Below are 16,370 nucleotides of genomic sequence, written 5' to 3' on the forward strand. Positions count from 1 at the left end.
TTGTTATTTGTGCCGTTTATGTTTATAGTTCAAATTTTAAAAAATGTCACATTTAATATAAGGAAGCTAAAACTTTATGAATTTTCATGTAAATAATTACAATAAAAGATTTTTTAACAAATTTTAAATTTTATAATCTTATTTATTTTGCAAAAAACCAGACAATCTTTGCTTTTTATGTATAAATTAGTTAACAATGACCTTATTTACCCGAATGCATCATAATAAAAATCAATATATTCAAATCTAGTCATCATCCCCATTGTCCATTGCGCAAATATAACATTTGAATCATGCATTTTTTATGAAACATGAAAGTTACAGTATAATATTACACGTTTCTTGAATTTTGGTGGTTTTGTACTTAAATAATATTATGTGCGGCGACAAGATCACGCATACACGCGACTTGTATAGTTATTACAGCTGAATATGAAATACCTACCAAATGGTTCATCTCAAGAACATTTTATAGAAGCTACTTTATATTTTTTATATCTAGTAGGGCGTAGCTACCGCCGTATCAACCGATACTGGCCCCTGGACTACAGGAACCCTATACGTGTGAAAGCAAATATTATATAATTTTCACTTCAGAAATTAAATTTTTTTTCCTGCGTTAAACATACACCCCGCAATTGGAAACATAGTACATAGGTTAAGTCCCTCATATTTAATTTAAGCAAGCATTTTTGTTTATTTTGTGAGAAATCTTTACCGTTTATATGGGCATCCCAAATAATTTAGATCCAAGGCACACTGCGCCACTGACTAGTAATGATTGACAAACCAAACAGATATGACCTATCTGATAATAAGTGGAAAGCCATCATTTATAAACATAGCATCACTTCACACAATTTTTTGTTTTTTAGTAAAATGGGCATGGGCAATCATTTTCTTTAGACCAGAACACAACTGATGCTTGACAACAGAAACAATCAAGGTGGTTGAGGTGCCCCATACAAGCCCTATCACACAAAGCTCTAATGCTCCAAAAACTTTTTATAACTGACATTCAATAGGGTAGTATACATTTAGTTTTAATATATTCCCAATTAGGTTAGATGTTATTATTTGATATGAGTATCCCCCATAGAAGACATTCATAATGTTTTTCAAAGTGGACTATTGCATATCCAGCTCTAAGATTCTTTTACTTTTCAGCAATTTTCAGCAATGTGGCACATCTCTTTCTACAAACGCTGATGCTTCGAAAACAATCAAAATGTATGGGAATGACAATTAATCACATGACCTGTTGATAGCAAATGTCATTCCCACACATTTTTAATTTTTGAAGCATTAGCGTTTGAAGAAAGAGGTGCCACATGGCTACAGGGCCTGGAATTTAAGATAGTCTGGTACAGAGAGCTGAGCTGCCCGTTGATTGGGATGGTGTTTCAATCGCTGTTTATAAAATATTCCCAATTTAACTGCATAATGTGTGTGCGCTAAGATAAGTGTCCTCCATTTTCCCTCACTCTCAGACACTGATGAAATGAAAAACCAACATGAGGCAAAAACATCAGGCACTGAGCTCCTAGTTCTACATACTCTTTAAGGCACACAGTGCCAGGTGTAGAAACACTGTAATGTAGCTCTCCCTCAATGTATGTTTGCCTCACCTAATTACACATTTTGTAGCATGTTCACCAATTACACCCCAAATCAAGTGTGCCTAAAGAATTTTTTTTTTCAATAATTTATGAATATTCCACTTACTTAAATGATTTTGATCACAAATTTAAGCATCACAAATTCATTAAATTGCTAATTCTACAAGTCAGGCAATTTCTACACAGCTGAACCTGTCTATAAACAGAGATAAAATATTTTCTTTTTATCTCTGTTTAAAGACTGGTTACATTACATACACACATACAGACACAAATCTCCTTCCACTTGGAAAATCAGGATATAGATCTATGTGCTATTGAAGACAATATTCTATCAACAGATACAATAACCAGTCATTATATCTGAGATACATACATATCTACAGACTGGGAAGTCACGGGCGTGGTGAAGTTGTTGGTGGAATCAATGGCAAAAGTTTAATAGCAATATTTAAAAAAAATGATAAACAAAAATGATTCATACATCCTTGGGTCCAAGTGTTAAAACTTTTCGACCCATACAAGGCAAGGCAAAGGAAATAATATTCTTGTATATTGTTTACTTACCTTATTACAGGATGGTCTAGCAAAACAAGCAAAAGCATGTTCAGTTAAAGTTATTGTAATGAGTTACACACTTTTTGAATTACAAAGGTAAATAAGCACTCGCACTGTTTGTGTTTAGATTAAACATTAAAACTTCTTTAAAATATTATTTCCATTTTCCATTTCCATTAAATATAGGACACCCGCACCACAGACAGACTTGTTATTTGACAATTGACACTTGTTAAAAAACATAGACAAGACATAGACAATTATTAAATAGTGGTCGTGCTCGTCACAGTCCACAGATGGATAAAACATAGGCTGCGTTCCACTAAGCGATCAAAACGTCGAAAATACTAATGCAGCCGTTCCTTCGCGGCGAAAACGTTACTGATCGTTTTTACGATCTTTATTTCGCTCATACAAGGCTCACTTAGCACAATAACCCATATATAATATGTAAAATATGTGGATCGTGTTGGTAGTATAAAAATATATGATTTTCAAAATCTAAAATTCTACAAAATTATATTAATAATTTTATCTACCTATAACATAAAATTATTAAAATTATTTTAGTGGTAAATCGTTTTTTTTAAATATACTTAATTACTCGCTGGACCAAGAGTTAGCATATGTAGTTTCGGATCCCAAGGTTCTGGGGAAGTAGATGGTGTTACACCCCCGTGCGTAATGTGTCCATCAGCTTAGTGGGGATTAAAGCGTCTAGAAGTTCTAATTAAAAAAAAATAGCTTGTTTCAGTGTGCCATTTTTTATTAGCTACATAACATTCTCAGAATCTATACTAATATTATAAACCTAAAGAGTTTGTTTGTTTGTTTGATTGAACGCGCTAATCTCAGGAACTACTGGTCTGATTTGAAAAATTCTATCAGTGTTAGGAAGGCTATATGCTATATATTATCCTCATATTCCTACGGGAACGGTAGCGGCGTCAGCTAGTAACAAATAAAACATCAATGCTTAAAAAGTTCCATAATCTATATCTATACTAATATTATAAAGAGGTAAAGTTTGTAAGTTTGTAAGTTTGTCACATTTTTTAAATGGGGTAATCTTCGGAACTACTGGTCCGATTTCAAAAATTCTTTCACCAGTAGAATGCTACATTATCGGGGAGTGCTATAGGCTATATTTTATATTAGTATGATATATATTCGCCAAGTTAACACAGTTTTTGTCATACAGGTCGGACCGAAAATCCTCTTAAGCAGACTTATTCGCATGCGCTGCCTTAACCATTGTGTAAAATTGAAATTAATGTATGAAGGCTTTATGTATCTTTAAAAGTGCTACAAAAAAGTCCGCGACACCATATATCTATCTTCTATATATTAGCAGATATAGTATCTTTTGTGTTTTTAAAAATTATAAATTTTATATACTTAGGTTTGCGTCATTATTTATGCTACTTAACTTAAATCCTTATCAAAATAAATTATTTGATAATCACAAGGATATTATGGAGATAAGATTTGCCCTTTATAGTATGTTAATTAGTTAAATAGTTTCGGAGATAATACAAAATTTCTAAAAGACGCAGAAATTCCGCTACATGACGCCCCGCGCTTTCAATTACGTAGTTCCCGTTCCCGTGTGCATATGGGGATCAAACATAGCCTATGACACTCGCAAATAACTTTTATTTTAAATAATTTATTTAGCTTTCTATTGGTACAACAATTTTCCAAATCGGTCCAGTAGATCCAGAGATTACCTCCTACAACCACACAAACTTTACCTCATTATAATATTAGCATAGTCTCTATTTCCCTTGGTCATCGCACCACTCTCGAAGGGCTGAACCGATTTTGCTAAGGGTAGGAGTAAGATAGATAATTTATAGAGTAGGGTAGGGTACGGGTAGGAAAGCGTAGGGGTAGTGTAGGGGTAGGGTGGGGGTAGGGTAGGGGTAGGGCCGGGGTAGGGTAGAGGTACGGGTAGTATAGGGAAGTGGTAGGGTAGGATAGGCGTGAGATAGGGGTATGGGTAGAGGGTAGGGGTAGAATAGGGGTAGGGTGTAGGCAAGGTAGGGGTAGGGTGGGGGTAGGTTTGGGGTAGGGTAGGGGTAGGGGTAGAGTAGGGGTAGGGTAGAGGTAGGGTAAGGGTAGGGTTGGGGTAGTGGTAGGGTAGGGGTAGGGTAGGGTAGAAGTAGGGTAGAGTAGGGGTAGTAGTAAAGTTGACAACGAATTTTACGCGGACGAAGTCGCGGGCGTCCGCTAGTGAGTTTATAATTGCATTGTAATGCTCGCAAGCAAGTGAGACGGGAAAAAAATATGGTCGTGAGCGTGATCGTCGTGATCGCATAGTGAAACGATTACATTTTTGTTTTGGTCTTTAGAATCCATGAGAATGTAATATGATAAAATACGGTATGCGATAACGATATTATTTTGCGCAGATCTTTGCTATAAATTTAATAATTATAGCAAAGATAAGTTTTATTTAAAATATTAAAAATTCTATTTTGATTACCAGTTTTTGTCCTAATGTTATTTTGAATGTATCCTAATCTATTTTTACTGGAAGTTGGCAACAAATCGATTTTTGTATCTTTTGTTGGCAGCAGTTGGCAGTAGGTTGTTTTTTCAGCCAATAGGACCGATTTCAGGTCTTTCTTCTTTATTGAATATGGCCGACATTTTGATACCGCTGTCATGAAGATTTCCAGTGACAAATTCTAACTTTGTAGTTCTTCATGCACGGTTTTATGTTCCAATAAAGTTTTATTTTTTTAATTCCGTAGACGGTGTTTAGTGTAAGCTACTATTTTTTAAAATATGGCAGCTGATCGCGAAATAGCTGCTGAAGACAGCATTAGAGTCGTATGCCGATTTCGGCCACTCAATGACTCTGAAGAAAAAGCTGGTTCCAAATTCATCGTGAAATTCCCTTCAGGACCAGACGATAATTGCATTTCCATAGGGGTGAGTGAAAATGTTGTAAATATACTCGTGTTTTATTCTTCTATCATCGCCCCAATTTAGACCATGATGACTAATACATTACGAGGTGTTCACCTGCTACGAATTAGCCTTTCTTTTCTATTCCGCTTGGTTGATTATGATTGCGATCGTGAACATTTGAAGAATCTCTGTGTGTAACTACTTATAATAGAGCATAAATTTAGCTTTGTCAAAAATCAATACAAATATTTTCTCGACCTTGACCTGCGAATTCCAGGGATAATTTGTATATTTATGTTTACTTTGAGACCTTTTAAAGTTTTTCAACTTTGTATTGACATAACAAATTGTTTATCTATGTAAACAACATATTAATTACTGTGGATTTAAAAATTTCAATTATTAAATCTTCTGTTGAGTGAGTGTTGCAATTGAAATTATCTTTAAATTATTGTAAAAAAGTAAACAATAATGTTCTTAATAAACAAGAAGAAGAATAAATAGATTATAAATAATAACTTGCACAGTATATCAAATACTTCCTACATTTAATACAAATACAATTCTTCAAAAATATATTTCAGTCAAGCTTTAGCTATGCTTTAATTAAGAAAAAAAACAATTTAGTTTTATTCCATATTCATTATATTTTATTATTAATTTACATCTTAAACAGGATTTTTACTACAACAATGTACCTATTTATGTGTTTCCTTGGGAATTAATGTTTAGTACAATAGTAATTTTGAGCAAAAGAACATTTTTAGACAATAACAAATTGTATCTTACTCCTTTTATTGTATTGTAACAGTGCTTAAAACATTTTAGGGTAAAGTATATTTGTTTGACAAAGTTTTCAAGCCCAACGCAACCCAAGAAAAGGTATACAATGAAGCAGCCAAAAGTATTGTATCAGACGTACTTGCTGGCTATAACGGAACTATATTTGCCTATGGTCAGACCAGTTCAGGAAAAACACATACCATGGAGGGTGTCATAGGTAAGTATTTAAAAAAGTAAATATAACAAAGTCAAGTTTAAAGTGTAATAAAACCAACAATGAGCTTTTAATATAAATTCTTTGTCAATAAAATAAAATGTTTACTAAGGAATATCATGGCAGCAGTAAGCAATATTATTTTATTTTTATATTTTATATAAATTGCAGGAGATCCAGGAAAACAGGGTATAATACCGAGAATAGTCAGTGATATATTCAACCACATATATGCAATGGAAGAGAATCTTGAATTCCACATCAAAGTGTCCTATTTTGAAATCTATATGGACAAAATCCGAGATCTCTTAGATGGTAAATATTTTTTAAATAGCATTGAATTATGTCTGAGATATCACAGATAAAACACTTGAGTTCCTGAGCATGTGTATTTGAAGCTTGTAAAAGTCGAATTGATACTTTTTTATCTGCCTACCCACAACTAACTTTACTTTGTGCTATACAAAGTAAAAAGGTTTTGTCATTACATACATAACACAAGTGCTGTTTAGGTTGTATGTTCAGTCATATTGAGTTACAAATCTAATTGGGCTGAAATAATGTATTTAGCGAAATAGCTGAAAATGCAATTTGCAGTTTTATTCTGTTTTATCATTAAAATCTGTGTATACTTTGCTATAAAGATATTACTTATCATTTATCTTTCAAGTATCTTTACTAAGTGTCCTCTGAATAGATATTGTTAAATTTAAATAAATTATTTAATTTTTAGTTTCAAAAGTGAACCTGAGTGTTCATGAAGACAAAAACAGAGTCCCATTTGTAAAAGGTGCTACTGAAAGGTTTGTGTCAAGTCCAGAGGAAGTATTTGAAGTCATAGAGGAAGGAAAATCAAACAGACATATTGCTGTAACAAGTATGTATATTTCATAATTCATTATAATTATAAGAAATCATAATGATATTTAATAATCTCTTGTAATATTATGTGAATATTACAAAATATTTAGTGAAAGGTCCTATTGTTTTGTCATGTCCAACTTTACAAGTTAAGAAAAAGGTAAACTTAAGTGGTTCACAATGTTAACTTTATTTATATTACTTTTTCATTTATGTGGTATAGATATTCATGCAAAAAGTAAATGGTTTTTATTCATAAGTCTCTCAAGCAATTTGCTTATAGCTGATGCAGCTGATTGCACAATAGAAATAAAATTGAAAAAAAAAATTCATAAGTCAAGTTAAAGAAAGTGAAGTACACAATGTTTACTTTAAGTACTTTACATACTATTATTTACTATTCTGATGTTTTTCAGACATGAATGAACATTCATCTAGATCTCATTCAGTTTTCCTGATAAACGTTAAACAAGAAAACTTAGAAAATCAAAAGAAGTTATCTGGAAAACTGTATCTTGTGGACTTGGCCGGATCTGAAAAGGTACACTGTGATGAACTGATTGTTTGTATTATAATGAAAAATATTATCTCTTTGTGATGAGTCTTTAAAATGAAGAAATTATTTTAGGTTTCCAAAACTGGTGCTGAGGGTACTGTGCTTGACGAAGCCAAAAATATTAACAAATCATTATCAGCCTTGGGTAATGTGATATCTGCTTTGGCTGACGGCAACAAATCCCACATCCCTTACAGAGACTCCAAATTGACTCGTATACTACAAGAGTCCCTGGGTGGTAACGCAAGGACAACAATTGTTATTTGCTGTTCACCTGCCTCATTTAACGAAAGTGAAACGAAGAGTACACTTGATTTTGGTAAAAGGTAATGTTTGTTCTATTAAATAAGTATTATAAAATATTGATCTACAAGCCTGTGGTAGTCAGAACTGCATCATCAATTTTTTTTTTAAGTTTTGAAAGTTATTCAGCTCATAACCCATACCTTACCTTATCATACGTAAGTAAGGTAGACAATTATTGGGACTTTGGATCACAGTAGCTTTTAGGGATTTATTGTTACAGACCATCATAAATATAGGCAGCTTGTGTCTCTACATTTACTTAAGCGTTTCATATATTCTATACTTTTATACTGCTGTTATAAAGAGGTAAAGATTATGGTATTGAAGGGTTATAGGTTTTATATATTATAACTATTCTCACGGGAATGAGAACTATGCGTTGAAACTGCGGAGCGTTGGCGAGTCTTTTATAAAATGAGCAAGGTCTAGCTCCCAGAGATTCTTCCTCTAACATTTCTCATGAGTATGAAGTGACTTTGTTTCAGTGATATATTATGCTTCTTTTACAATACATAAACATAAAAACTATACTACATAAATATTAAAACTATAAGATTAGCAAAAATTGATATGTAAACATGATCATTGACTACAGTTATATTAAATTAAACTCTGATATGGTAATTCAAAAACATATGTATAAAAAGTAAAACCAGCTAACTAAGTTTTACTTTCTATATATTTGGTTTTGAATTGAATTCTGTTCAATATTCTTAACGCAACTCTTCTCAACATGCGTTATTTATACAATAATTGTCAATTTATAGAGAAGTTTTTTTGTCCTAGGGCAAAGACAGTCAAGAATGTTGTATGTGTCAATGAAGAGCTCACTGCAGAAGAATGGAAGCGTCGCTACGAAAGGGAGAAAGAGAAGGTGGCTAGGTTAAAAGGAAAGGTAAATTATTAATATTTACATTGTACAATTAAATTAAACCATTATGACGTTTTCTTTATTATATTACTAATTCATCTTCATCTACTTATTTAACAATACTCAATCTTATTTATTATCCAAACAAAAATTTCAATAACGTTTACCAACTTAGTAGTTAATAATATATTTTAATTAATAATAATTATTTTATTTATCCTAAAGGTTGAAAAGCTTGAAGCGGAGGTCAATCGCTGGCGGTCAGGCGAGACAGTCCGCCCAGAGGAACAAGTCAACCTGGTGGAGATCGAAGCTGTCACTCCTGTTACATCGTTCATTGAAGAGAAACCTCCAGTTGCAGTAAGTGACTTAATTTTATTTAATTTTTTTTCGAATTTTCTTTGAATTTCAGATAATGCTATTTTTTTTTGTTAAGCATTCAACTTCAAAGATGTCAATTTTACATAAAAAGGTCCAATATAGAAGTAAAACCAACATTAAAGGGTACTTAGATATGTGAGAAAGAATACTGCAGACCAATGATGCCCAAAATAAATTAGTCAGCTTTTATTACTTAGCGTCATAAATATCCACTTACACCTCATAGACCAATTATTGTATAGGACCTGCTTTGCTAGACGTTACTTTTCTATCAAAGTATATGATCAATGATCTAATGCGATTATAAAAACTATCTTTATAGTATCAATGTTTCATGGTTCATAATTAGTATCATGTTCGTCAGTAAAACAGTTCCGTAAGAATACCTTTTTGTGTAGTTAAATGATTTATAAAACGGGCAAAATCTTCTAGTTTAGAATAAAATATATACCAAAACTAAGCTCGTTTTCCTTAGAAAACTGACAATTTTGTTCGTGAACTTGGGTGAGATACTGGTCCTTGTATAACTGGTCTGAGACCAATAACACACATGCTTCATTTATATGTCAATGGATTTTCGTGACAACTTTAGTTTTGTAACAAACAAAAACAAAAGAGGACATTTCTAAGGAAGTTATGAGAGGGTATTCTCTCTTAGTACCCATCTTAGTACCCATAGGCCATTTTGCTTTGGGGCTAGATAGTGACGTGTGTATTGTAATATTTTTTTTATATAAAAAAAAAACTGTTTACATAAAGCTATAAATAAAAATAACGTGTCCTTATATTTTTGATCGAATATTCATTAAATGTGTTATTAATTGCTGGTTGAGCATTACTTGCTTGCTTTATCTACCTGTATGTATCGATCAATGAAGCGTTAAATTACTAAATATCGTGCTTATGTAGTTTGGCAATAAATTTAATGATGGATCACATAACAATTAACAAAGTTAAAAGCTAGGTTTTCGCTTTCTATTATCCTGCGTCGCGAATCTATCACAATTTTTAAAATTCTCATCTTTAATTTTGGTAAAAAGACTTTAAGAACCAATTACATGTATAGAAATATCGCTACATAGTCCGATAATTATTTTCGGTGTATTCTTCGCTGAAAAATAATAAATATGATTGAAGAATAATGACAAATTAACAATAAAAACTAAGGGTAACGAAAATAAAAAAACATGTGCGTCGGGACGTTCGAAAAAAGTAATAATGTTATCTTAAACCTGCTGCCGTATGCGTGAGATTAAGGGAAGCTAGACAGAATGGCACCGTAACGCGTTACGTTTCCTTCTGTAAGAAGTTATCACTTCAAAAGTTAAAAAAAATAAACGAAAAAAGTAAGAGTGTAGTGAACTTGGTTCTAACTTGTGTTTACACAGCACTCTCACGCGTTGCATATTCTACATAATTTGTTATCTTGTTTACAAGTGCTTTTCTGTTTATAACATAGAGTAATCCTCACATGAGTCAAGACGCAGTAGGTAAAAATATCTATTACTGGACGACACCATGATGCGAGTCAACGACTTACGTCGAACGCTATTCCGAGTCATTTCGTTAGTCATTATTATGTTGAGTGCGAATTATTAAATCGTTTTTGAAACTTATCCTGATGCTCCTCGAGGAAAATTATAGAATTTAAATGGTTAATTTTGTATAAAAATATTATTGGTTGCTGGTGAAATTTCGGTAACCCTAAACTACCTAAAACCTATTAAATATTACACATCGTCTTCGCCGGCGAAGACGGTGTGTAAAAGTGAAGCGGTCTCTGATATTTGATGTGGGATTTTTAACTCACGATCTCGGGGGTGCCCGGACTGATACACTCAGACCAATGCATCCTTGCAGAACAGAGCGGCCCTTTAAGCCGAGGTCCGAGTCTCAGAGGAGACGCCATTAAAGTCGCTCCACCTATCTCTTCTGCTTCTGCCTTCGGGCCCCATAAGACGATTCTTCGCTCGCCCAAGACCCCCGGTGACGCCGCTGAGGTCTCATTAAGGAGCTTAAAGCACTTACACAATTAGAAAAAAAAAATCGTTGTCACAAACGTTGCAATGATGTTAGTATATTAAACCTACATTAGTATTACTGATTTATTGTATAGATTTGCTTATATCCAATTGAATTAGTTTGTAAATCAATCTTGCTTTTTGACTTATACTATAAAGAAATGAGAAAGTTGCTCGCGATATTGACGTTGATTTTATTACTTAAATATTTATACACAATATATAACATATCGCGGAGCGTCATCCATCACCTACATTTAGGTTAATTACCTTTTGTTGTATATGAGTGTAATTTAGATCAAGTAGATGAAAGTTGTTTAAGGAAACGAGAAGCTTCCGGCTCGCGGGGAAAATTGGCTGACATTAATGTGTTTCAGATGGATCTGAACATAAAGCAATTGTTGTTGGTACACCTCTGTTTGTTACGACATCTTTCAAATAGAGCCTCAATAGCTCAACGGTAAAGCTGCCGCCTCATCACTGAGAGGTGATGGTTCGATCCGTTCTCCACTGGAATTACTCTTAATACAGTCTTTCCCGACTAGTTGGAGGGGCAAATATTCTTAAAAAAAATATCATTCAATGAAATTTGATGAGCAATATTCACATAAATCTGATTTTGAGCACTGGACGCTGAACTGTGGTACATTGTAAAAAGTTTTTGTTATAACCTTTAACAAAAGGTTGTATTGCATAGTTATCTTTAAATAAATAAATATATGCCTAGTTGGGTAAAAGATATACTTAGTAGGAAAAATCAAATTTTCTCAAATGTTTTAAAAATATTTTAATCAAAAAGCAGTAGGTCCCAAACACGTCTTTTTTTTGTAAGTGTACAATTTAAATACATTTTAAGTTAATGGGAGCGGAAAAATCAAATCGAATAGGTTTAGTATCCCTTCGTAGCATGGATCGCTTAGTTGAAGGGGGGTATGGTTAAAGAAAACTAACCATAAAGTATTCTCTTTCTAATTAGCCCGTACCGGTCGCGGTGTCGAGCGCAGTAGAAGACGCAGCCATGCAGGGCAAGTTGGAGGCGCTTTACCAGCAGCTGGACGACAAGGATGAGGAGATCAACCAGCACTCGCAGCTGGTGGAGAAACTCAAGGAGCAGATGATGGAGCAAGAGGAACTCATCGCCTGCACGAGGTAAGGACCTTCAGTCAGTGATCACAGGTGTCTAACAATAGCAAAGATTGAAAATTTCTTGTAGGTAACCCGTTCATGTGTTTTTTAGTTTGAAAGTGTTTTCTGAGTACTTTAAAATATTATTAACGTCCGTAAAACTCGTAGATTTTTAAAAGGAAACCTTATAGGAATCGGGTTGTTAAGAACCATCGCCCCTGCAACCTAGATGTTTTATATTAGTCGACAGTTAAAAAACCGTTTAGGGATAAGTTCGATAGGGAGAAAAGCAAGGAGGAAGTTGGGTTGCTGGTGGTAGGCCAAAAAGGACGAAACACGGCTAAAACTCATGTGATATAACGTCGGAGTACGCGCGAGTAGTTTCAAACCCAGGCGGGGCCCTTAGTCATGAGCTGGTCCACGTGAACTTTAGACAATTTTTTATGAATGATGATTTACTCAACGATTGATAGTGGTGTTAGCACAAAGTTTTTGACGATTTTCGTTATCATGAATAATTTTTCTTGATAGTGATAGGTATTCCACAAGAGTCGTGGAGGAAAAGATTAAAATATGTAGTATATTTGTATTGGTACAATAAAAACTAGTTAATTTTTTCATTACTGTGAAAAACTGTAAACTTACTACCGTACCTACACAAAGAAACAAATGTACAATTTGACTTGTTATCGCTAACAAGTAATCAGTTCCAGATAATCGATTTGTAGTAAGTAACATGAATGGGAGATGGTTGTTGTGTACAGAAATAAAAAAAGTAACATAATGTGTTGTTACAATTGCAAAATGTATAATGTAAGGTTAGTTGAGGAATGAGTTGCAAAATTCAGAGTGATTAGGAAGTTCGCTGTTTGACTATTGACTGTGACGAAAAAATAATGGAAATCCATTATTAAATACGTTGTAAAATGTCGTAGGCTAGGCAACACATGATTATATGATCTTTAGGTCATCAATTGGGCTTAGAAGATGACATTACAAAAGTACTAGATACGCGATCTCTGTTATGAAGCCATTTAGCAGTAATCGGTTCTGCATATTGTAACGGCCTGCCCACTGCTACATTACTTTGGGCTTGTCAGTAACGCAGGCCACTCACGTTCAAGTACACAGCGTCGTCTGTAACGCGTTGAGGAATGTGGGCAGTGAAAAAAATATTGAAACTACATTTCGATTTCTTTATTATTGACAACTTTAGAGACTTGACGATATACCTGACAGGGTGTGGCCGGCGTAACTTCCTACAATTTTCCTCTAAGAGGTAATGAACAAAGCCTGTCCCTTAGCACGTTGAACGTGCGACCTTGAATTTGTGGATGAGGCCAACTGTCCTCGATTCCGCTCCAAACGTCACAGGCCTTGATTCAATGTAATAAACCTGATTGCAATACTGTAATCCAATTTGCTCTTGATATTATTATAAAGAATTCTATGTGTATGATCAGTAATTCATTGATGTTAAGGTCATATCGTTTTATTTAAAGGAAGCTAACCAACATGTTCGTGTTACATTGTCTGTAAATCGTGTATAACTTGTAAGACTTGTTTTGATGTATTTATTTTCCAAACACCAAAATAGATCTTTCACTGTTTCGCTTCGCTTCAAAGAGTAAAACAGTTTTAAGCAGTCTCACTAACTAACAATTCAATAAAATATATTTTTAAGACATAATGTGTACATACAAAGGATATAGGAAGGTAATAATTTTTTTAGGCCAAGTTGAGGCCAAGAATAGAACTCGAAATATTGAAGATTTAATTTACATATAAGGCATTGTTCCGGGTTGTAAAGACAGATCTCAGACTACAAAGCCTTCTTAAGCCGAGATCCGATTCTCCCATGAGACGCAGACTTACAGTTCTTTCCGTTTCCATTCGTCTCCTCCAAAAACCACAACAGTTATTGTAAATGTGTTCCTATTATGTCAGCTACTGACTATCAAGTTATCGGCTTAACAGCCGATAAAACTGGTCGTGTGTTAGTCACAATGATCCATGACGTCATGCCGATCGCGACCAACACACGATCAGTTTTATCGGACGGAAACCTTTGCGCTGTAGGCATATGAGTTTACATGATCGTCACTGGCTGACATTATAGCAAATACCAAAATGCGGAAACAAAAGAAGAGAAATGCGTGTTCAAATTCGTGTAAAAAGGATGTACATGTTCCTCATCGTAATTAAAAATCACACTAACATTAATCAATTTCAAATATTTCGACCGATTACGTAACCGACATCGAAATCTAGGTAATCCTTGTACATTATGCTTCCTTGAATTACATGCTCTGAAAACGTCAAAGAAAATGAATTCGAAATAACCACGTAATGTTTTTTTGACTCTCGTAGTGTGTAAATTCCCTTACGCAATTGTCTTGATGAAGAATTACTTAGACATGCCTACGTTAATATACTTAAAGTTATAATCTATACTTAATCTCCTAATATACTCTTATACTAATATTATAAAGAGGTTAAGTTTATCAGGTTGTAGGGGTAAACTCTGGATCTATTTAACCGATTTTCAAAATTCTTTTACTAATAGTAGTCGTAGTTTGTGAATGCCAGAGTCTATATTTATTAGAACCGAAATTACGCAGGTAAACCCGCGGGGAGTGTACTAGTTATTAATATAATTATTTTTCTTAATTGATTTAATGTTTACATGGAAACTGTTCGAATACGTAAGGTATATGTATTGAAATAGATTTTTTTTTCTTATTGATTTGAATATATTTTTACAATACTGCAAATCTTTTTAGTAATATAATTTGACTTATCTTGAGATTTACTGTATACACAGATCAATTCGAAATATCGGGATAGATTAGTTATTTATCAGTTTGTTATGCAAATGTACAGATACTCATAATATAATGCTATTGGTTGGAATTAGAACGGAATATATAATGAGATTGTATGCAGAAGCGTTTTATAATCATTATTGAACGTCAATTATCTCATACAAGCGTTGCAAAATGACCTAGACTTGTATATTACTGCGTTTTATTTGTATAAAACCGTAAATACTTGGAAGTTGTTACCATATTGTCCATTTGAACTTATACGGCCTTCAAAAATGGTTTGAAGGCCATTGATTTCCAATCATATGATATTCTGCTGAATTTCACTATTATATTCATTCATCTACATTCTAATTACCAAGTGTTCCTCTATAATATACAGAAAACATTGTTAAAGTATATTGTATAAACCTTCCTAATTAATCACTAGTGATGAAAAGCGCTTTTAAATCAGTTGCGTAAATTAAAATAAATAAAGCGGCAGGCGACTTGTTTTTAACCCCCGACGCAAAAAGAGGGGCCTGTCTGTCTGTCACTCTGTCTGTGGCACCATAGCTCCCGAACGAATGAAGCGATATATATGAAGGTGACTTATGTACCAGTGTGCTTAGACATGTTTAATGAAAATCGGTTGAGCCGTTTAAAAGTTGTGGGCGGTAAAACTAGAGAAGAATAACCGAATGTCTGCTAAAATACTCGAATGGGGTCTCAAATGAAAGCGCACGGAATGAGAATATTGATGGCTTGATCGAGAGTGTAATTAATAATTTCATGACATCCGGGGGTTTTTAAAAATTTTTAATTTTATGTAAATACTATGCTACGAGTAAGATAGGTATCGAAGTGAAGTCATCATCATGTCATGAACTTTAAAATATCTAAACAAGCCTACTAGTTTTTAATGAATCAATCATAAAGAATTTTCTATTACATTATACATATTAATATTTAGGCCACGCGTGGGAAGTCGGATAGGCATACCTTATGTTAATGAAAACAAGTATCGAGTACTTCCTATACTCCCATACACCTCATAACGGGCTATTGATTGTTATAATATTATAATAGACTAGCGGACACCCGCGACTTCGTCCGCGTGGCATTCAGTTTTTCACAATTCCCGCGGGAACTTGGAAAGTTCCGGGAACTTGGATTTTGCGGAATGAAAAGTAGCCTTTCCAAATTTCAGCCAAATCGCTTCAGCAGCCGCTGCACAAACATACTTACACACACACAAATTTTCGCCTTTATAATATTAGTGTGAAGTGTGATAGTAGACACCCGCGACTTCCTTCGCGAGAAAATTGGTGTAAACTTTGTGTGAACTATTT

General features: G+C 33.8%; 1 protein-coding gene across 1 annotated transcript in view; it reads left to right on the forward strand.

The window, feature by feature from the left end:
- The first annotated feature begins 4,784 nt into the window (after positions 1-4,784).
- LOC112050103 (kinesin heavy chain) overlaps positions 4,785-16,370 on the forward strand; it is a 31,026-nt gene continuing 19,440 nt past the window's right edge. The window contains exons 1-9 of the mRNA XM_024088256.2: positions 4,785-5,117; positions 5,925-6,096; positions 6,265-6,408; positions 6,827-6,970; positions 7,371-7,495; positions 7,583-7,836; positions 8,603-8,711; positions 8,913-9,047; positions 12,066-12,238. Of these exons, the coding sequence (XP_023944024.2) occupies positions 4,971-5,117; positions 5,925-6,096; positions 6,265-6,408; positions 6,827-6,970; positions 7,371-7,495; positions 7,583-7,836; positions 8,603-8,711; positions 8,913-9,047; positions 12,066-12,238 (1,403 nt within the window). The 5' untranslated portion in view covers positions 4,785-4,970. The remainder of the gene's footprint in view (positions 5,118-5,924; positions 6,097-6,264; positions 6,409-6,826; positions 6,971-7,370; positions 7,496-7,582; positions 7,837-8,602; positions 8,712-8,912; positions 9,048-12,065; positions 12,239-16,370) is intronic.

Source organism: Bicyclus anynana, chromosome 5, assembly GCF_947172395.1.
Source record: "Bicyclus anynana chromosome 5, ilBicAnyn1.1, whole genome shotgun sequence".
In the NCBI taxonomy this organism is placed as follows: domain Eukaryota; kingdom Metazoa; phylum Arthropoda; class Insecta; order Lepidoptera; family Nymphalidae; genus Bicyclus; species Bicyclus anynana.